General features: G+C 44.4%; 1 protein-coding gene across 5 annotated transcripts in view; it reads right to left on the reverse strand.

The window, feature by feature from the left end:
• Window positions 1-15,762: 15,762 nt before the first annotated feature.
• Window positions 15,763-22,045, reverse strand: part of MINDY3 (MINDY lysine 48 deubiquitinase 3) — a 42,166-nt gene continuing 35,883 nt past the window's right edge. For all 5 annotated transcript variants that reach the window (XM_053263187.1, XM_053263184.1, XM_053263185.1 and 2 more), the window contains 5 exons: window positions 21,612-21,684; window positions 20,345-20,417; window positions 19,569-19,656; window positions 18,663-18,734; window positions 15,763-17,478 (listed from right to left, as the gene is read on the reverse strand). In XM_053263187.1, coding sequence (XP_053119162.1) covers window positions 17,329-17,478; window positions 18,663-18,734; window positions 19,569-19,656; window positions 20,345-20,417; window positions 21,612-21,684 — 456 coding nt within the window. In that variant the 3' untranslated portion in view covers window positions 15,763-17,328. The remainder of the gene's footprint in view (window positions 17,479-18,662; window positions 18,735-19,568; window positions 19,657-20,344; window positions 20,418-21,611; window positions 21,685-22,045) is intronic.

Here is a 22,045-nt window from a genome sequence, read left to right on the forward strand (position 1 = left end):
CAAAATAAATTGTAGCTGGTTGGGAACCCCTGCAATAAGCTATAATACTTTTTCTTATAATGGTACGTTGCAGACTGTGACGATACAGATTAAGCTTTACAGGTTACAATTCTAATGGCCTGGGGTATAGGAAGAGAAAGTCCCACCAGACTGGAGTGGTTACAGCAGGACTGCTCAACCCCTCCTTTAGATGTTGGCCTACACCCCCCCATAATCCCTGGCTATTGGCTACTGTGGCTGGGGATTATGGGAGTTCTAGTCTAAAAACAGTTGGAGGTAGGGGTGTGCACAAAAACAGGACTTGAACTAGCCCCGGCAAGTTCAGTTTTGGCACCCCCGCAAATCCTGCCCCTGGTTTGGTCCAGTCCAGGGTGGGGTTCATTTTTAAAAAAAATTACTTACCTCCTCCAGGGGGCTTCTCTGAGGCCACGGGGGGGGGGGGTTTCCCAGAGGTTTCCCCTCCCCCTGCTGGCCTCTATTAACTCCCAAATCACCCAGTTCATGACCCAGACATGCAGAGGCCCATTGGGCATGCACCTTGGCCTCCAAAATGGCTGCCACCACAGGGGTGAGGCCCGGAACCCCCCAAACAGGCCAGGGGGTTCATTCTGATATTGAACCATTGAACCAAACCGGTTTGATGATGAATAGGTTCGGTTCCGAAACTGTTCGCACATCCCTACTGGGGGGCCTAAGTTGAGCAGGCCTGGTTCACATTGTAAGAAGTATTATAGGAAATGCAGAAATAACCATTTTACTAGATGATAATGGAAGGAACTCTGTGAAGCTTGAAAGCTTACATATTATTTCACATACAAAATGCCACGTTTTCCTTGGCAAAGACATTTAAGGACTCAGAAATAAAAAATAAAAATTCTTAACCACAGCAACAAGTGGGGCCCCTTGAGACTTTATTGAAAGAGCATTTATCAGACAGGGGTGTATCTAGGGTAGGGCAGGCAGGGCATGTGCCCCGGGCGCCACTTGAAGGGGGCGCCATTTTCTAAAATTAAAAAAAATTAAGAAATGGCTGCTGAAAACAAAATGGCCACCGCACATGCTCAAATGGCCTGCCCAGGCCATGCCAGGACATGCAGAGGCCATTTGAGCATGCACGGTGGCCATTTTGTTTTCAGTGGCCATTTTTTTAAAAAAAAATTAAATATGGCCAGTGCACATGCTCAAATAGTCCCTGTGAGGCCCTAAAGGCCAGCGGGTGGGGGACCTTTGCAGACCCCCCACGGCCTTTAGGAAGCCACCCAAAGGGGCTACAGGTTAAAAAAAATTAATTTAATATAATATAAGTCACTGTACACATATTTAGTTTGGCACTATGTACAGAGAATCAGGGCTTGTGAATACTGAGCTGAAACATATGAGCTAGGATTGTATCTAGGAGCTAGGATTTGCTCTTACTTTGCTTCTTGTGATAAGTGAGTTACATGTGATGTCTTAATATAATGGCTATTAATGGTGAGTTTGTCTTTGAATCAGTGTGAAATCCTTAGTATTAAGGCCCACTGGGAGTTTCTTGCTCTCTTTCTCTCATTTTAACTGTCTTTCTGAAAGACTAGAATATATTCCAAGCAGTGACACAGTTTACTTTGCATATCCTTTGATTATTTTCAGAGTATCTGGGAAAAGTCAAATTCTCCATTTATTTTTAAAACTTATGTAATAGTGATGCTACAATGCATAGTATAGAATTAGACAGACACTTCTGTTTAGTTTTCCAAGTATACCTCCTCATAGTTTTTGGGTATTTCATGAGCCCCAGCATACTGAAATTTATAGTTTTCCAGCATTTTTTGGTCTGGCTATGTCCACTGCTAAATAGTTTTTGAAATATTAAAAGATTAATGAGCTTGACTTGTATTTTTCAGCTGTTATTATGGTAAAGTTATCTGAAAGATGGGTGTCAGATGCTTGGACAGGGGGCGCAATTTCAGTGCTTGCCCTAGGCGCTCATTTCCCTAGATACACCTCTGTTATCAGAAGATGGAGGGCACAGAGGCTGTGCCAAGCCAAGACTATGAACAGGGTCAGGGTTTGGTAGTACTGGGCAACCCTTTATCTAGAAGCAGATAGACAAGATACCTCAGAGGAGTCAAGAGAATGCAGAACAGCTGTGGAACCTGATGAGAAAGAATAGCATGGACAGGCATAAGGCCTAGTGTGAAGCGCAGTAATTAAACATCTGTAAGGCTGAACATGGAGTGTAATTACAGCAGAGGATATTTTCCTGGACTTCGCATGATTCTTTCTAGATGGTTGAAAACCAGTAATAAAAAGACCAATTCTGGTTTATAAGAGTCTATATTACGTTTTTACTGCTCTGCAGATTGGACATCACATGTACCTAATATGATGCACAAACACTGATCATTCTGAGATGCCCCTATCTTAGAGGAAACAGAGAATGTTAATAAGCTATTATCAGAAGACTCATTCTGAGAATGTTTTTTCTTCTTGCTGTGTTCTTGCAGATCTTCATTCTAGTACAACGTACATACAGTATAGAACATTGTTCTACTGAAATGTTCTAGTACATAGCACAATGAAACTTCTGTTTTTGGAAACTTTTGAAGAACACTGACAGATGACAAACTATTTTTATTTTATTGCAGCTGCCTTTTAATGGTTTGAAACCAGAACTTTCCATCTGACAAAAATTCATTGGTTGACATTCAGAGTGAACGTCAGCCAATGGACCGAGGATACAGCAGGAACTGTGTCCTCATACCCAGAAGCTTCCTGAGCAGCGGAGTGCATGTGCAGGGGGAGGGGCAACAATGTTTGCTGATCAGCCCAGATCACATGATCCTCGGACCATATTTTTGGAGGATGCTGAGCACTTCTGGAGGCTGGGCAGATCAGTGAAAACCTTGAGTGTGCTTGTTCTTCAGCATGGAAAGCCTCTGGATGCAGTCCATTGATTTGGATGTCAATCACTATGTTTTTGCAGGAATATTTTGAAACCTTTAATTTAATTAAAAATTCACATGCATATCTGCAATATAGCAAAAGGTGGGTCTGTTAAGATGAATGAATGGATCTGCAATCTGTATTCTGTACCCTTTCTAGGAATGTGCACAAAACCGGGTTGCCCAGTTCAGTTCAAATCCAAACCAGATTTGAACTGGACTGTGAATGTTCGGTTTTGCAGCACTCAAACGGGCCTGGCTTGGTTCAAATTAGAACCAGTTCAGGCCCAGGTTGAGGGTTTTCAGTTCTTAAAAATGTCTTACTGCCTAGCAAGGGCAGCTGTGCCTTCAGGGGGTGCTGCAGTGGGGAGAGGTTGTCTCTGGCATCTCCCCTCCCCTGGTCCATTTTAGGGCTGTTTTGGCCCTCTGTGAGTGACGGCAGCCATTTTTGAGGCCGTCATGCATGTGCACGGCCTATTTGCATGAACATAAAAATAGGCCACCACATGCTCACAGAGGGTCGAAACAGGCTCCCCCCCCAGGGGGAGGCAGGGGTGTAACTACTATTAGGCAAGGGGAGGTGGCTGCCTGGGGGCCCCCACGCCTCGAGGGGGCCCCCAGAGGCAAGTCACATGACTATATATTGTGAAGTATGTGTGTGTATCAGCGAGGGGCCCATTTTAAAATTTTGTCTCTGGGCCCACTCCAGCCTTGTTACGCCCCTGGGGGGAGGGGTCCAGCAGGAGGAGGGGGAGACACTGGAGACCTCCCCGCAGCCACCCAAAGGCCACCACTGCCCTCATCAGGCAGTAAGTCATTTTTTAAATACTGAAAATTGAACCCCCCTGGCCTTGAACCAGCCCCGAACCGGCACGAGAGGTTCAGTCCGATCTCAGACCAAACCAGGTCTGACTGAACTACTCAAACTGAGCTGGCTCAAGTGCAAACCAATTCTAGTTAGAACCAGTTCACACATCCCTAACCCTTTCCTGCCTGTGACAGCTTCTTTGTCCTCTTCTTCCCTCCTTCCCTCCTTCGCAAGTTGCTTCCCTCTTCTTCTGCCTCCTGTTTCCAGGGCCCACTATGCAGCTGTGTCCGTTGCCTCCCTCTCTTGTCTCCTTCCCTGTCCCTGCCATGCATACTCTGCTCTAGACAAGTGTTATGCCATGGCCAGGCAAGGAGAATTGTTAAAAATCACACTGCTGAACCACATTCAAATGGATCCAGAGAGTGGCAACAGGGATCTGCTCATATCTGGCTGCTGAGCATCCCTGCAGAACAAGTTGCCCCTAACTTTATACTAGTTGATGTACAATAAAAGAATGCTTGACATCCCCAGTATATTACTCTAAACAAGTAATGTCCCTTTATCCCTTCACAACAGTGCTTTTTGCAAGGGAGTCGCATTTTTGGCAGAGCATATAGTGAGAAATATGAAGCATACCTATAGCATTTGGAAAGCTATGTAGGAGCTCCCTCTGCAAAAAAATAAAATAAATATCTGAAAATGATATATTTCTCAATTTACATTTAGACAAAATGCCTTCTGCAAGTACACATTTAATAATTAGTTTGTATATATATCTCAGAGTGCTTTCATTGTTGGTGACCTGGGTTACAGGTCTGCATTTGTTTAATGAGCAAAGAGGCACCTTTAAAAGTGTTGATTCTCTTATGTTTAGCAGTGGGAGAGCAACTGTCCCTTTCCAACCCCAGCACAGCATCTCTCCAGCAGTTGTTGCTGGAGCCTATCTTATGTTTCTTTTCAGATTGTGAGCCCTTTTGGGACAAAGAAACTGTCTTCTTTATTTTTCTATGTAAACTGCTTTGAGAACTGTTTTGTTGAAAAGTGGCATATAAATATTAGATAGTAACAAATAACAACAATATCTTACAACACTTACATGTAGTGATCTGTCCAAATACAAACAAAGATGAATCCTGCTTAGCAAAGGGGGCAATTCATGCTTGCTGGAAATGACTTGACTAGTAAGCCAGAGGTTGCCGGTTCGAATCTCTGCTAGTATGTTTCCCAGACTATGGGAAACACCTATATCGGGCAGCAGCGATATAGGAAGATGCTGAAAGGTATCATCTCATACTGCACAGGAGATGACAATGGTAAACCCCTCCTGTATTCTACCAAAGACAACCACAAGGCTCTATGGGCGCCAGGAGAAGACACCAACTCGATGGCACACTTTACCTTACCACAAAACCAGCTCTTCTCCCTTGGAAAAGAACTGTGATTCTTCCCTAGGCCTTTACTAACATTATTGCACTATACAGAACATAGGCAAAACTTACATAGGATGCTGCCTTATAGCAGGTCAGAGCATTGGTCCATCTAGCTCAATATTGTACACATGGCAGTGGCTTTTCAAGGTTTCTTTCCCAGTCCTACTATACCTGGAGATGCCAGGGATTAAACCTGGGACCTTCTGCATGAAAGCCAGATGCCCCACCACTGAGCTCCAAACATGTGTCTTAAGACCCCAATAGCAAAAATAGTCTTTACTCTCTGCCTCTGAGTACGTCTGATGCTTCAGCCCATTATAGGCCACACACATTGCTGACAGCGAATGGCATGGGCTGTGGTGTTAACACAAGGCTGGCTCCAACTGGGCAGTCAACAATTCGGGTCATGCTGGCCGTGCCCCAAAGCAATGCACGAGAGTTCTACTTGCAGCATTGGCCAGCTTCGAAGATAGAGAACACCCTAGTTGGACCCTCTTTGACATCACAAGAGGGTTGTGTGTGCAGTCTGTTCAAATGGTGGAAGGGAAAGGAGTTTTACTAGAAGTGGTGGTAGAGTCCAGGATCTCCAAGGTGGGCCAGCATCATCTACTTGGAGCAGCCAAAGGAAAAAGAAATCAGGCACCTGCCTTCTTTGAAGCACTTTCTAAACTGATTGTGCCCTACAGCACTGAATCAAGACAAGAAGTTGCTATATGGACAAGGCGCCATCTTGTTGGCATGGCTTTGCTTGCCTTGACCCTATTTTATCTACTGCCTTTTCTACATCTCTTTGTCCATGTATATCCTAATGTTTTTGATTTTGTTTCATTGTCTACACTGCCGTCCTTTGACGCTTAGCTTTCAGCAGTATTTGTAGGCTGTATACTCATGCAGAGACAACTGAGGGGTTTCAAGGGAGTGGGGAGACAGAAACTTTCTTCAACACAGCCAATGGAAGGGCACGACCCTTTGCTCCCTCCAATTTCTTCATAGATCATGATGCTGAAACATCTGTGATTCTTGCAGTGCTTTTTTTTGGAAGGGGAGACAAGATCAGATTTTTTAAAAAGTAGCTGTAGTATCTAATAAACCCAAGGAAATGGTTACCTGCTGCTTTTATTCTCCTTGGAAAAAATAAGCCTGCACTTGTGAAATACAGACCGGCAGCTGACCTTGCACCTCTCCTAGTCTAGTCTGGTGGGTGCATTGAAATAAAAGCAGGAACAAAACCAAACAAACCCACTCAAGCCACTTTCTCCCAGCAAAAGCACTCTAACATAGCTCCTCCTTTCTCCAAAAAAGCCTATCAGAGGACGGTCGGGTTCTCTGACGCTGGGGGGCAGGGGGACAGTTTCCAAAGGAAACTGACCAACGCAAACAGAACCTCTCCTTCCCAGGAGGGCCCAAGTTTATTTTACAAGGGCTTTGCCCACCCAGAAGAATACACAAACAAACCTAAAGCCGTATCTCAGTGCTGTCTCTAGACCTCTTCCCTTCAAAGTTAAAATAAAAGACAGGGCCATCTAAACACACAAACAAGAGCCCTCAAGACCTCTTTGCTTTGGTGTCTCAGGATACCTCGAAGTGTCTTCCAGTTTCTTTGAAAAGGAGTTCAGCTGCACTCATTTATCTCAATTCAGAGACAGAATAGGAATTTACTTTTCAATCAAGTTCCACCCATCAGCACTGGACCCACTAGGCCATCCCCCATCTTCTGCCATTGACCAGTGATGATGTCCAAATGAATGAATTAACAAAAGCCTTGGCAGAGATGGGTCACCAAAGTTACAGCTCTGGGAGCACTTGGGGATAATGGAGATAAGCAAGGCTAAAGGGAAAAATAATTTCTTAATGAGGAGTCCGCTTTGGCTACCAGCTCAGACTGTAACATGTCTTCAGTTGGAAGATGTCTGCATTTGATGGAGTGTATTATGCGAAGCATATCAAACCATTGATATCATGCAGATAGAAGCAAACAGCTGCCATATCGAGCCAACCTAGACCAGTTCTATCTACTCAAAGGGCTCTCCAAGGCAGAAGCTTCTCTAAAAGCAGAGCAGAGCTTGGAAGTCCTTCAGCTGGAAAGGCTAGGGATGGAACCCAGGATCTTCTACACTTTTTTATTTCATTTAAAATATTTGTTTAAATAACATGCAATAGCCATACTCTTATCATTGAACCACAGCTGTCTCCCCTGCTATCTGGCTTTTCAGTCATCATCTACTATAGGTTCCTGTCTGAAAAAAGTCTAGAGCACAGCAAGAATCATACCGGTAAATTTGGTACTAATGCATAAGCTCCGCTGGCCTGATCTGAAGCTTTGGGCTTAGTCTTGATTTGTCCAGTATCACCTCTTGGCCACCAGCCCTTGCTGTCATACCTTTCCCAAACCTACTCCGGTGAAGGGCACTGATTGAAAATGACTGAAGAATGATGTCTGTGTGTTGAGTGGTGAGGCACAAAGATCGAGGGTCGGAACTTGTGAACAATCAGTTGGAATATTTTGGGGTGGAGTTGCCATTCCGCCTGGTCTATCTGATGGCTGCTCATCCACTCCGCTTGAATGTTGTCCCACCCCTGGAAGTATTCCATTTGCAGAGAGGCCAGGTGTTGCTCTGCCCAGCTGAATAGCCAGTCAGTTTCGTCCATGAGGGAGTGGGAGCAAGTGCCGCCTTGTCTGTTGAGATGTGCGTTGGCTGCAATATTGTCTGTCCTGATTAGAATGTGGTGACCTGTGACTTTGTCTGCGAAGTGGAGTAGAGCCAGTCAAATTGTTTGCAGCTCCAGCCAGTCAATGCTGTGTGCTGCTTGTGCTGTGCTCCAGGTGCCCTGAATTTAGAGATGTTTGCAATGCACTCCCCAGCTGGTGGTGATCCAGTTCCTTTGGTGAACCTTGTGGCACATGCCCTTGTCTAGTGCGGGTGACATCCAACACATCAAGGCTTGGTGCAGCTGAGGAGTTAGTGGGATGTGGATGTGTCTAGTGGAGAGGATGTCATCTTGGTGTGGTAGTAAAGTCCATTGGAGCAACCAGGAGTGACATCTGGCCCATGGTACTATTGCCAAGCAAGAGATCATTCTGCCTAAGAGCTGGGCCAGTTGCATGATAACCCCTACTAACTGGGCAAAGAGGCACCTTTTACCGTGGTGATTCTCTTTATTTAGCAGGGGGAGAGTAACTGGCCCTATCCACCCCCAGCACAGTACTTCCAGTGACTGTTGCTGGTGTGTGTCTCATGTTTCTTTTTAGAATGTGAGCCCTTTGGGGACAGGGAGCCATCTTATTTGTTTGTTATCTCTCCTTGTAAACCGCCCTGAGCCATTTTTGGAAGGGCGGTATAGAAATCGAATAAATAAATAAAATAATAATAATAATAATGTCTGCTAGTGGGGTTTGTCTGAATTTGATGAATAAGAGAACGTAGCTTGAATTTCCTGCCCGGGGTCAGAGATATGGAGCCCAGTTGAGTCTGGATGGTCACTCCCAGGTGTTGAGATGGGACTACGGAGCTCTTAGCCATTTTGATGAGGAACCTGTGAGTATGTAGGAGATGGAGCACTTGCTGAATGTATTGCTGTGCTTGGGGAAGGGAGTGTGATTGGACTAGAAGGTCATCCAAAAATGGGTTCACATGTAGACCCTGTAGAGCAGGCTTGCTCGATTTAGGCTCCTCGGCTGTTTTTGGACTACAGTGCCCATAGTCCCCAGCCACAGTGGCTAATAGCCAGGGATTATTTTTATTTTATTTTTTATTTAACACACTTCTATACCACCTCAAACTCATGTCTCTGGGCGGTTTACAACAAACAAACGAAAAGTTAAAATATTAGTTAAAATAAATGACAAAAAAACCCCAACAAAATTTAAAACAGTAGTTAAAACAAAATAAATGACATAGTAAAAGTTAAAACATTACAACAATTTAAAATTTTAAAACATGCTAAAACTGTTAAAACAATATTTAATTAAAAGCCTGGGTGAATAGGTGCATCTTTAAAGACTTTTTAAAAGTTGTCAGAGATGGGGAGGCTCTTATTTCACCATCCAAAGCTCTGGGGCAGCAGTGGAGAAAGCCCATCCCCGATTAGCCACCAAACGAGCCGGTGGCAACTGCAGACGGACCTCTCCTGATTATCTCAATAGGCAGTGGGATTCATAAAGAAGAAAACATTCTCTTAAGTACTCAGGGCCCAAGCTGCTTAGGGCTTTATAGGTTGTAAACAGCACCTTGTATTTTGCCCAGAAACTTATTGGCAGCCAGTATAGATCTTTCAATACAGGTGTAATATGGTCTCTCCTAGATGACCCAGAGACCAACATGGCTGCCGCATTCTGAACCAGCTGTAGTTTCCGGACTACACACAAGGGCAGCCCCACATAGAGCATGTTACAGTAATCCAGTCTGCAGGTTACCAGAATATGTACCACTGTTCTGAGGTCATTTATCTCAAGAAACAGGCGCAGCTGGTGTATCAGCTGAAGATGATAGAAGGCACTTCTGGCCACTACCTCAACCTTGGAGACCAGGGAGAGGCTTGGATTCAGAAGCACCCCCAGACTGCATACCTGTTCCTTCCGAGGAAGTGTGACCCCATCCAGAACAGGCAGATAAATCCCATCTCCAGAGTTTTGACCCCGCACGATGAGTACCTCCATTTTATCTGGATTCAGTCTGTTTGTTACCCCTCATCCAGTCCATTACCTCCTCCAGACAGGCATTTAGGGAGGTTATGCCCCCCTCCTCATGATGCTGACATGGAGAAGTAGATTTGAGTGTCATCAGTAGATAGCACCCTGCACTAAATCTCCTGAAGATCTCTCCCAGCGGTTTCATGTAGATGTTAAACAACATCGGAGACAATACAGAGAGATACCATACAAAAATTCAGATTTTGAAGAAGTCTCCAAGGGACACCATCTGGAACCTGCCTGAGAGGTAGGAGCGGAACCACTGCAAAGAGGGTGGCCAGAACCCAAGGGGTATACTCATGAGTCAAATGGGCCATAACCCTAAATTTGGCTTTAAAAAAGCCAAATCTGGCAACAGTGGCTGCCTCCCACTCTCAACCCCCTCAGACTCTCCAGAAGGATATTATGATCGATAGAATCAAAAGCCGCCGAGAGGTCCAAAAGGACCAACAGAGTCACACTTCCTCTGTCAATTCCCAATTGGAGATCATCCATCAGGCCAACCAAGGCAGTCTCCACCCCATAGCCCACCCGAAAGTCAGTTTGAAATGGGTCAAGTTAATCAGTTTCCTCCAAGACTGTCTGGAGCTGGGAGGCCACCACCCTCTCAATTACCTTGCCCAGCCACAGAAGGTTGGAAACAGGACCATAGTTGCTCAATTCTGAGGGATCCAAAGTAGGCTTCTTCAAAAGCAGTCTAATAATTATCTCAAGACAAGGAGGCATCCTGCCTTCCCTCAGAGATGCTTTTATAATCTCTACTAGGCCTTCTACAACAACCCCCCGTCAGATAGTATAAGCCATGTCGGGCAAAGGTCAAGAGAACAGGTGGTAGGCCGCACTGTTCCAATCAGCTTGTCCACATCCTCAGGAGTCACAAATTGGAAGTGATCCAACTTAACCACACAAGAGGAGTTGCTGGACACCTCCACATCAGACAATGAGGCAATTGTGGAGACGGAATCTAAGTCAGCCCGAATACGAGAGATTTCCCCCACAAAGAATTCATTAACACATCATTGCAGGTAATTGATGGCTCCAGATTATGATTCAAGGGAGGAGGGGCACATGCTAGCCCTCTCACAACCCTAAAAAGCTCCGCCAGACGTGAACTTGCGGATGCAATATGGGCAGAAAAGAATCGCTTCTTTGCCGCCTGTATCGCCTGAGCATAGATCTTCAAATGCGCTCTATGTTGTAATCTGTAGGATTCAAGTCGAGTCTTTCTCCACTTGTGCTCCAGTTGTCTACCTCGTTGCTTAAGCCCCGTAGTCCTTCCGTATACCAAGGGGCCAATTTTGAAGCGGGTCGGAGAAGACACTTAGGAGCGATCATGTCTACTATCCCGGTGAGTTTGCTGTTCCAGTTTCCCACAAGGGCATCAACAGGATTGTCGGCAGAGCCAACACTAAATCCCTCTAAGGCTTCTTGAAATCCTATTGGATCCAATAACCTTCTCAAGCAGACCATCCTAATATGTCCCTCACCCCTGCGAAGGTGGGAAGTGACTGTAAGTCCAACCTTAACCAGATGGTGGTCTGTCCATGACAATGGGGAAATCACAGGAGTCCCAACCTATGGAACACCATCCTGATCAGAGCGAAAGACCAAATAAAGCATGTGACCTGCAATATGCATTGGTCCCAAGAATGCTTGGGCTAGGCCCATAGTCGTCATGGCCGCTATGAACTCCTGAGCCGCCCCCGACAATTTGGTCCCGAAATGAACATTGAAGTCCCCCACCCCACAAGCCAGGGAGACTCCAACACCAAGCCGTAGACCAAGTCCGTCAGCTCAGTTAGGGACTCTGTTGAGCAGCGGGGCAATCGGTACACCAACAGAAGTCCCAGTCTATCCCTGGTCCCCAAACGTAAGTTCACACATTCAATATGGTCCAACACCTCAACAGCGATCCTGGTCAGGGAGATATTGTTCTTATAGCCCACAGCCACTCCACCTCCCCGCCGACGGTCCCTCACTTGCTCCTCAACGGAGTACCCTGGAGGGAGAAGCTGGGACCAAACTGGGCCACCAGCCTCCCCCAACCAGGTCTCTGTAATACATACCAAGTCAGGGCCCTAATCCAGAATCAAATCATGGATGGTTTCTGATTTGTTCTGGACCGACCTGGCATTACAGAGGAGCAAGGTGAGGTTCCAAGGGTGGTTGGCACTGCTCCCCAAGGTCAAAGAGCTGGCAGGACAGCCGGAAGGGAAACAGCTATTAGACTTACAAGTCCCCTTCCCCTGTAACGGCCCACTGACCTGCCAATGTTACTTCTTCTGCTCCCCACCACCACGGGGATTGCTGCCCCACAGTCAGTGGACACACCCCGTCTTCCCATTTCCTGGTAAGCCTGGACACATTCCGAAACCATCTCACCCAGGACTAATTAAAACAGAAGTCGCATAATTAAATCCCCCCCACCCCTACAAATGCCTTTTGGAAGGGTGGTATAGAAACTGAATGAATAAATGAAATACCTGGGCCAGGAGGTCTGCCCTTCACCCTCGCTGTTCCCTGAAGTGGCTCCCCCAAAGGGGTGACCCCCATTGGTATCACCCCTTCAGTGACAGGCCTGCCGCCACTGGCAGCACCCCCAATAGCCCTGAGCAGCAAGCTCCGGCAGAATCCAGGAAACTGCCAAGTCACCCCCTGTGGGCCCCAGTCCTGCAAAGCCTCACCACAGCCCAGCAGCCTATCCTGGGGGGCAGATAGTAGGGGGGGGGGAGAAAAAGACAGACAGTCTTTTTCTCTAGTCCCTCACCCTGGGGTCAATGTTCCTCCTCCTCTCCTGCAGGCTTCTGGGAGGGCTGAAGCCACTGGCAGCACCAGCGGTCCTAGCCCAGGAGCACAATGGGACACCAAGCATCATGAGATCCTGTCTCTAAGGAGAAAGTGGGTGCATCAACTCACAGTCATGGATTCCTTCCTACACTGGGGAAAAAACACTGAACTATATTCCCAATACTTCCCAGCTGCACTGAAAACTGCCATGCACGCTCACAGTAGTGTTCAGGCCTTATGCTTTAGGCCTATTCTACAAAGGCTTCACCATCTCACCTGGATAATTTTAAGCAAGGGTGGCAGCAAGTATTAATGACATAAAATCAAGCTCTATTCCAACCGGAACAAATCTTTGGAGGGATTTGACCCCATGTCCCAAAGGTCCAACTAACTTAAAACTGTGAAGTTCTGATCAATGGTTTGATAGCAACCATGTGATAATTTTGCCAAGAGACGTTATTTCAAGAAATATATATTAATACAGGTGAAACTCGGAAAATTAGAATATCGTGCAAAAGTCCATTAATTTCAGTAATGCTAATTAAAAGGTGAAACTGATATATGAGACAGACGCATTACATGCAAAGCGAGATAAGTCAAGCCTTAATTTGTTATAATTGTGATGATCATGGCGTACAGCTCATGAAAACCCCAAATCCACAATCTCAGAAAATTAGAATATTACATGGAACCAAGAAGACAAGGATTGAAGAATAGAACAATATCGGACCTCTGAAAAGTATAAGCATGCATATGTATTCAGTACTTGGTTTGGGCCCCTTTTGCAGCAATTACTGCCTCAATGCGGTGTGGCATGGATGCTATCAGCCTGTGGCACTGATGAGGTATTATGGAAGACCAGGATGCTTCATTAGCGGCCTTCAGCAATTCTGCATTGTTTGGTCTCATGTCTCATCCTTCTCTTGGCAATGCCCCATAGATTCTCTATGGGGTCAGGTCAGGCGAATTTGCTGGCCAATCAAGCACAGTACACTGTATACTTTTCAGAGGTCCGATATTGTTCTATTCTTCAATCCTTGTCTTCTTGGTTCCATGTAATATTCTAATTTTCTGAGATTGTGGATTTGGGATTTTCATGAGCTGTATGCCATGATCATCACAATTATAACAGACTAGTATTTTTAAGCCCGTTATGATAACGGGCGCTAGCTTTCTATCCCGTCTTTTCTGTCTCTCTCTCTTTCTGTCTCTTTTTTCCCCCCTTGTCCCCTCTCTCTTTTTTTGTTGTTGTTGTTGTCTCTGTTTTTGTTCTTCCTTATTTTGCTTTTACTTTTGGGGTGTGTGTGTGTGGATGAATAACGGCCAAAATGGCCCATGAGAAGGTGGCCGCCCCCGCCTATCACCCTCCCACGCACCCAGCTGCCGGAGCCCACCTTACCCGCTCCAGCCCGAAGAAGAGAGGAACTCGAGAACAGAGCTACTCTCTGTGTTAAGCTGCTGCCCATACTGTCGCAATGGACGCAATAGGCGTCCTTTGCATCCATAGCGGCAGTTTGAGCAGTGACTTAGCACAGAGAGGAGCTCTGCTCGTGAGCTCCTCTCTTTTCCCTCGGGCTGGAGCGGGTAAGGTGGTCTTCGGCAGCTGGGAGGGCGATAGGCGGGGGTGGCGACCTTCTCATGGGCCATTTTAGCCCTTAATCTTTTTGGGGGGGAGCGGGGAAGGTGATTTTGGGCAGCTGGGAGGGCGGGTGAGCAGGCGGGGGCGACAGCTGTGAGCAGGCGGGGGCCTCGTTGGCGGCTTCACCGCCACCTCGCCCAGCTTCCCTGTCCCCCGTCTCGGTCTTCCCCCGCCGCCATTGCCCTCGCCTTTTTCAGGGCGGCTGCTTCTGGTTGCCTCGGCCTCCTCTCGCCGTGCTGCAGCTCATGGCCGAGGCGGCGGCTCTGCTGCCGCCTCGGCCACTTTCCCCCGCCGCCACACATCGGCTAATGGCCGCCCGTGGCTGTGGGACACTGGTGTCTGCGGTCCTGTGTCCCTTGGGCTCAATGGCCGCCCGTGGCTGTGGGACACTGGTGTCTGAGGTCCTGTGTCCCTTGGGCTCTTCTGGGCCTGCGCTTCGCGCAGGCCCAGAACAGCCCAGGGAGGCAGGGACGCAGATCCCCAACATTCCAAAGCCATGGCCACTCACTTAGCCTTTTATTATATAGGATTAAGGCTTGACTTATCTCGCTTTGCATGTAATGCGTCTGTCGCATATATCAGTTTCACCTTTTAATTTGCATTACTGAAATTAATGGACTTTTGCACGATATTCTATTTTTCCGAGTTTCACCTGTATGTTTTATGTATTTTGTATTACCATGTCTTATTATATTACAAAACAATATAATACAGAATATGCAGAATATTTGCCAGAAGTGTGATTACATTCAAACTATATCAATGATCTTCAAACCCAGGGCCCATATGCAACTGACATGCCATATGGAATCTACTTTGAATTTACCTTATTTTTTAAAAAACTCTCCTTCCACCAGTCCATCTGTCTCTTGCTCTAAGTTTTATAGCCTGCCAAGCAAGTGACCACCTATATGGTTATATACATCCCATTGTGATCATTATTAATACTAGGCACCCCTTATTTATTTTTTTATATTGCCTGATATGTATATCTCTATTTAAAAGATTTTAAATACTCGGCCATATGTGCAAAGTATGAAGCACATACAAGGTAGTTTTTGGTGGTTGCCTCAAATTACATTGTTCCCTTTAGCAACTCAAGAAAGCAGAAGTCACTTTTCCCTGGGAAGTGCTGCAAAAACTGATATAGTTAACCATTGGTGCCTAGACTAATACTGTGGACAGAGAAAAGGCTTGCTTGATATTCAAGTGAATTGGGGCATGAGCTCCAGGGGGCATTACAGCACGATACATTAAATTTAAAAGGCAACACATTACCAGCTTAACATTGTGTAATGGTAGTAGTCCAGTTTTCTAACCAGGAAATCCCCAACAACTGGGTTAGTTGGCTTTAAAAAATAGCTATTTTGCCATGACAGAGGCCTAATGCTTCATCAAAACAGTACATTTTAATACCTTACTCAATATCCTTTTTTTAAAAACAAAAAACCTCAAAATTAAAAAAGACAAGGAGGCAAAATGACTAGGGTCACTATTTGGCAGATTTTTTATTTAGGCTTTGCTAGATAATAAATAATGGACTATACTCTTGTAATAACAGATGTTTTAATGCATGTAACACATACAATAGTGCTGGCTTATGTTTTTGTTAGGACATACTGTATTGAGAAGAGGTATTTGGCAAATAATAATCTGAACAGCTTCAAAACCCCTAGCACAAATTCTCTCTGCTGCTGGAGTTTTTTTTGCTTTGTTTTATATTTCCTTTAGACAGTTAAAAATATTAGAATTCCATTTTTCTTAAAATCCTGCTTTTACTTTCAGTGTGCCCAGTAGGTAAACATCAGGAACAATACAACCGCCAATAAATAGCACTTATTTATAGTTAAGCCATATTTTAAAATGCATAATTTTTGCCCTATATGTGCAAAGCCATGTAAATAAGAGTCAGATTTCTAGAGAAGAACAGCAGAAATTTAACTCATCTAAACATATTCAGTGCAAATGCCAGTCTAGTCCTGAAGCTGTGATAATATAGTGTAGGGCACCAGCTCCCCTGTAATGAATGGGAGCAGAGGCATAGGGAGCCTGGAGTAAGGGGGGGGGAGATTGTCCCCTGGCCACCAAGGTCTGTGGGTGCCACCAAGGCTCCCTCTTACCCCCTCCTGAATCCAGCTGGTGAACAAAGCGCTCGCCGGCTGGAAGTGCAAGGCACACCCTTCTCTCCAGACAGTGGTTCAGTGACACACTGGCTGTACTGGGTAGAAAAGCCAGTAGTTTTTTAATAAAACGCTGACTGGGGAGGAATGGGAGAGGGTTCAAATGGACCTTTCCCCATGTATTGGCCCCGCCCTGCATCTGATGTCGGATGCAAGGGGTGGGGCCAATGCCGAGAATGGGGCCTGTCAGAGCTTCTCTTCGCCAGTCAGAGTTTGTGGAATTGCTGACTGGGAACTCCTTTCCCTGCCTTCTCAAGAATGTGCACATGATGGTAAAACCTAGGGGGCGGGGAGCCACTGGAGCGAGGACTTTGTCCTCAGGTCAGGGACAAGCTTCCTTAGCCCTGAATGGAGCTGCCCAAGAGCATAAGAGTACTCTTGGGCAACCCCCAGAGCACTACTGTAAACTTGTGTAACCCCTATTTATTTCCATGAAGCTTGGGCGGGGGTATTTCCAGACTGATGGTGCCCTAAGGCGGTAGAATTCAAACAAAACATATGGCCGAACAAGTGTGTAAAGAGGTGAATACCATATTTAAGACACATTGTTATCTAATATGCAGATACTGCACTAATAGACCATTTTTCAGGTTCTGGAGCAAGGAGGATTCTGGGTGAAAACTCACGTTTTTAACTGCACTACAATGGCCAAAGAGGAACTAGCTGATAGAATACAAATCAATCCAATTGTTTAAAAAAAATTAAATTAAATATTCTAATTAACACTGAAAAAGTGTTTATTTACAGTTTCTCAGTGACACCAGTGTATAGCCACATAGTCAAAGTATAGGTTTTTTTTCAAAATACAGGCAGCTGCCTATCCAACCCCCATTCAAACATTGGATAGTATTACAAAGTCTCATCTCAACATCAATTTAATGAAGGGGATCGATCTGTGGTCCAGAGAAGTTCTACATATGGCCATTTGGTCTGCAAGCAGCGCTTGATTGGAGTATCATCAGTCTGTAGCATTGGGTCTTCAAACCCCATAATCACCGCTGTACCTTCAACGTACATGACCTGCCCAAACAGATATACCTAGTTTAGTCTATTATTCCTGAAAGGTCAGGTTATTTTGATGACAGACATGTTACACAAAGCTTTAAAAATTCATCCCTTAAGCTCATCTTCGCAACTTCCAGTCCCAACCAGCAGAGAACTGTGTCTACTTGCTGCTCTCTGCTGCCAACATTCAGAGCCAGCAAGAGGGCAGTTTGCATGCATTGTCCTTGGACTCCACAGTTTTTTGGGGGAGGGAAATCCTTGAAAGGGCAGGAACACTGACCTGGCTTCTCTAAGGCTTCAGGCAGGAATCTTTTCTAGCCCTATCTGGAGATATAAGGGATTGAACCTGCAACTTTGTGCATGCAAAGCAGATGCTCTGCCACTGAGCTACGGCTCCATCCTACATTGCCCTGTATACCTCAGGGCAGGGTCATATCTTCTCCTTCCAAAGGAACCCAACCCCTGCCCTCTCCTGAGGCCTTTTTTTTGGTTTAAAACTCATCACTTCATCTGTACTTTCCTAATGTAGGGAGTAAGGGAAGCCCCCCCCCCTCAGGCACAAACTTGATTCTTCCAGGCTCTACTGCAGACAATTAACACAGTGGACATGGAAACTTGTGCATGCACACAACTTTATAAAGTGTTAAAAGCTAATAATGACTGAAGTACTTTCCCTTTTTTTAAAAACACACACCATACAATACTGGAGATGATACTCCATCTTATGCAAAGAAAAACAAATCCACTATTTTTCTTATATTTCAAGGCAAAGATGGATTATTTAGCTCCAAACCAGTAAAATGGCCTAATATTGTTGCAACAAAATTGACAAAATAATCTATACACCAAAAAGATCCTGTTGCTGACAGTTTTGATCATCATAAGAGATCCTATCATTATTCTAACAAGTCTGTTTGATATCGGATAAACTAAACTGGTGACAAAATAGGAATTTTGAATTGTTTTCTAAACACCCCAATTATAATGTTCTCTCTATTCTCTGGTTGTTCTTCTGTCTTGGGATATGTGGCAACTACCACAATGGGAATGCCTATTTCATCCAATGGAGGGTTGTCCACCTGGAACAGAATGAATCCAACTTCTGTACACAGAATTCCAAATGACTGTACATGCAACTGCCATTCTAAGGAAACGCTACTCCTAATGAAGTGTGGCTATGTAGTGCCAAGTTGCCATACCTTTTCATTATAATTTGATTGCTTCAATCCATTGTAGTGGTATACAGGGAATGATTCTTGAACCTTAGAGTCCTAAGAACAAAACACAAGATAGTCAGTTTCAAGTCACAGTTTAGTATTATAGAGCATTTTTCTTCTCTCTCTCTGCTCTATAGTTATACTTTGCTATAACATGAGAAACACACTTTCAAGCCAAGACAAAAGTGATAAACTATGATACAGTATTATGAAGGTATTTCAGGCTCAGCCATTTAAACAGGAGAAAAGCATCCCCCACTGCCCTCTTTGTAGTTAAGGAGTTAATTAACCCCCAAAGACCTGGATGGTCAATTTAAGATCCCACATAATCAAGAGCAGCTAAATCTCTCTCCTTTTGAAAATCCATGCCTCTAATGCCTAGGTAGGCACTCAGATTTGCTTTTGGGTCAATCTAATTCTGAACACTGATGGGCAAACTTCCACCACACCCCTTCTTGTGTTAAGCTTGGGATGATAAAGGAGGGCTGTAGGCAGTGATAGCAGGTTTGTAGTGACCTTGACATTTTATATACTAAACAGTAGCAGCTACCACATACCTTTAGTCACATTCATGCCACTTAGGCTCAGGAAGGGTTTAAAAAAGAGGACTGAAAGGAGGGATATTATATGTGGTCTCTGGACAGCCACACAGGTATTTCCTAATGTTTTCAAATAATTACAAGACGTATTTCTACTAGTATACAAAATGAAGAGGAAGAACAGAAAGGGCAGAGGAAGAGGAGGAGAGAAAACGAACTGAGGACCTGGAACAGGTTTTTCAATGTATTTGTACACATTACATATTTAAAATGTTTACAGCATCGCTGCCCACCATGTCTAAAAATGGCTTATCATAAACAGGAATACATAGTATATTGTTGTATTTACCTGTTCAGGGAAAAACTCTTGAAGAAAGGGACCTAGCAATATGATTCCTAGTCCTTCTGGATCCAATTTTGTCTTCATGAGATTTACACTAAGATAAGAAGATGAAAAACACAAAATATCACTGGGGTGCTTTCGTACTCTTGCATGACTAAGTGCTGTAGTTCTGCAACACTATTAACTGCCAAAAACAATGAAGCTGTTGTATTTAGAATCTTAAAGACAAATGCCAAGGAATGGCATCCTGTTGCCAAAATCTAGTTATTTTTAAACCAAAGTAATCTTACGTAAAATCAAAGTAGCAGCAATAATTGAGACACTACGCCTTATTAGGTAAAGCTTTCAGAAAAAAGCACACGGTCTAATTCCTAGGCTTACAGTCCAGAACACTTAACGGATTCTGCAGGCAGTCCTGGGCTTTAAGACCAGTCATTTTTCAAACTGTTCTGCAAGGGCCAGCCCTTGTTTTATTTATTGGACAAGCCATGATGAACAGAATTAAGCATAGATTAAGTAGAACAAGACTAAGGAAAAATAGGCTGAATTTGCCTTTATCTTTCATGCATTTCACTCTGAAGGATCCTATGCGTTGGATCTTGTTGGATCCTATTAAGCAGCAAAATGGAAATATCCAACACTTCTCCAAAACACAGATGTGATAAAACTAACACATACTGCACCAGCTGTGCACCCTGGAGCAAAACACATTATCTGTAGAGTGGAACCTTATCTAGAAAGTGTTACCAAAGTTGTGCTTTAGGAAGACTCGATACACTTACTATTCTGGATCCGATACAAGGTCCAAAGCCTTCATGACATCTTCTAGTAGAGTATCTGGTATAAAGCCATTATCTGAAAACACAACATTCCTTAATTAGCCCGAGCTAGCAGATGCCGAAGCACCAGTTTTACCTTTAAACATTTGCAAAGTGATAAACGCTACTACTTTTGGGTTAGAAGCACTGATACGATCTCTGAATACATGACAAGGGGCCTTGTAAAAGCACCCTCATGCACTGAAATTGTGAGCTGCCACTTCCTGGGGATCTCTGCTTTGTCACCAATTTTCAGGGCACAATAACCGGTGATCTTACCATAGGAGACCTATTACAAAACCACCTTCAAGGCCACTGTGGCTGGAGAGAATGGGAACTGTAGTTCCCATCAATGTCATCAGACTCAAGATTGGGAATCCCCGCCGTAATATATAGTGGGTGGCACCTCTCAGGAGGACAACTCCATCAATCTCCCCCTCCTACTAGGATTCTAAGTGCCTTCAAGTCACTTCTCTGGAAGAATCTGTGTGGCAGCAGCCGTCAGAGCCACCAGTTATTGGCAAGAGAAGAGGGCAACTTCATCAAGCTGTTCTGTCTTGTGAGATGTGACTATCCAGACACAGTCACACCGTATGTGTAACTAAGCTTAAAAACACATCTCATTATGGAAGAGTTGCAACATAAGAACCAAGAGAATGTGAATATAAAGTATTTGAACTAAAAGTGTTTTTTGAAAAGGTGTGAAAAGTAACTGAACACTACTTGAATACATTCAAAGCATTATTTTTAAAAATAATTTGGAAGCCATAAATATGAACTAGCTAGATAATATTCTTGCTTCATGTCATAACTCAAATTCCTGTATTGGTGACTGAGAATAGGAACTGCTCAATTTCTTTCGGGACCTTAACTGTCCTCATCTTATACGTTCTGGGTTATGAATGAATTCAGTGTGACTTTTCCCAAGTAAACATGTGAAGTTGTCTTATACAGAGTCAGACCATTCTTTCATCTAGCCCAGGTTTGTTTACACTAACTGACAACAGCTATCCAGATTTTAGGCAGGGGTCTTTCCTAACTGTACCTGGATGTGCTGAAGACTGAATCCGAGACCTTCTGCACATAAAAGATATGCTCTAACACTGAGTTGTATTTATTTAGCTAACGTATTTGTATACCGGCCAAAACACACATCTTTGGGCGGTTTAAAAACAACAACACACAGTTGCAGACCCTCCCAACATGTATAAGATCACACAGCACATTTTACCTTCAGGGTCATATGTTTGAAAGATTCTTCTGGCTTGTTCGGAGGGAGCTTCAGGAGCAACCAGAGCTAAATCCTTAACAGAAAATTCCACAAGATTAAGATCTTCACAGTAAAGACATCTGAAGATACTAAACATTCTGAAAATTAGAAAGGAGTATGGCAGCTTCCTAGATTAAACTCCTAGAGAAAAGTATCAAATCACAGCAGAGGCTACCATACTACAGAGAAGTGTGACTGACACCAGTTATATTCAGACATCACATGAAGCCACAGTTCAGAACACAACTATTGTATAGTGAAATACCTGAATTTTTTTTTTTTTTTTTTAAAGAACCATTTATATCCTGCTCTTCCTCCAAGGAGCCCAGAGCGGTGTACTACATACTTGAGTTTCTCTTTCACAACAACCCTGTGAAGTAGGTTAGGCTGAGAGA

Source organism: Hemicordylus capensis, chromosome 6 (genome assembly GCF_027244095.1).
Source record: "Hemicordylus capensis ecotype Gifberg chromosome 6, rHemCap1.1.pri, whole genome shotgun sequence".
NCBI classification, from domain to species: domain Eukaryota; kingdom Metazoa; phylum Chordata; class Lepidosauria; order Squamata; family Cordylidae; genus Hemicordylus; species Hemicordylus capensis.